General features: G+C 58.2%; 1 protein-coding gene across 12 annotated transcripts in view; it reads right to left on the reverse strand.

Moving 5' to 3' along the window:
- The window catches only part of FBXL16 (F-box and leucine rich repeat protein 16), a 219,578-nt gene that overhangs the window by 15,462 nt on the left and 203,199 nt on the right, over positions 1-917 (reverse strand). For all 12 annotated transcript variants that reach the window (XR_003093998.1, XR_003093997.1, XM_025203921.1 and 9 more), the window contains one exon: positions 190-698. Coding sequence is in view for 10 of the 12 variants with exons in the window: in XM_025203921.1 (XP_025059706.1) it covers positions 190-698 (509 nt within the window). In the remaining 2 variants the exon portion in view is untranslated. The remainder of the gene's footprint in view (positions 1-189; positions 699-917) is intronic.

Below are 917 nucleotides of genomic sequence, written 5' to 3' on the forward strand. Positions count from 1 at the left end.
CACCGGAGCCCCAGCTACTCCAGCCAGATGTCTCTCAGGCAGACATCATAAGGCGTAGGGCAGGAGGCTGTGCAGCAGGGGAGGTCCCTGTGTTGACCATCCTGGTCTCTGCCAGGAGGAGTGTTCCACAGATCCCACACACTCTGCCTCCCCCAGTGGCTCCCAGGCAGGGCTCTGTCCCCCACCTACCTGTCCAGCACGAGCTCCTCCAGCTTATGAAGGTCACAGGCTATGTACTCCAGGGCCATGTCAGTAATCCGAGGGCACCAGGACAGGTCCAAGCTTCGGAGCTTCCGCAGGTTCTCGGCCACCAGCTCCACCCCATCGTCAGTCACCTTGGAGCAGCCAGAGAGGCTGAGCACACTCAGGTTGGGCAGGCTGTGCACCATGTTGACTACCCCGTGGTTAGTGATCTCCCAGCAGGAGTTGAGGCGCAGGGTGTGAGTTGTATAGCCCTGCTTGGCGGTGAAATAGGCCAGGGCTGTGTCCGTCACATGGTACGCCTGTAGGTTCAGCTCCGTCAGGTTGGGCAGCAGCTGGGAGATGGCAGCGATGGCATCATCAGCCACGTTGATGCAATCACTGACGCTCAGGGAGGTGATGCGGGCATTCAGGCTGGACCAGAGCCCGGCTTCTGTGAAGTCATTGCAGCCAGAGAGCTCCAGTCGCACCACACCCTGCATCTGCTCCAGCATCACCTGCCAAGAGGCAAGCGGTCAAGCCCACAGGCAGGAGATAGTCCCTCCTCCAGAGAGACCTCAGCGGCTCACACCTACCTCTCTCTATGCCAGTGTCTTGACAGAGGTCTCCACAGCCTCTCCATCATTGGCATCTATCCCACCTTCTTCCTTTCTCCCCCCATCCCTTCCACAAGTACTTCCTTCTTTCTTTTTTTCTTCCATTTCATCTCTCTTTCT

Source organism: Alligator sinensis, unplaced genomic scaffold (genome assembly GCF_000455745.1).
Source record: "Alligator sinensis unplaced genomic scaffold, ASM45574v1 scaffold404_1, whole genome shotgun sequence".
NCBI classification, from domain to species: Eukaryota; Metazoa; Chordata; order Crocodylia; family Alligatoridae; genus Alligator; species Alligator sinensis.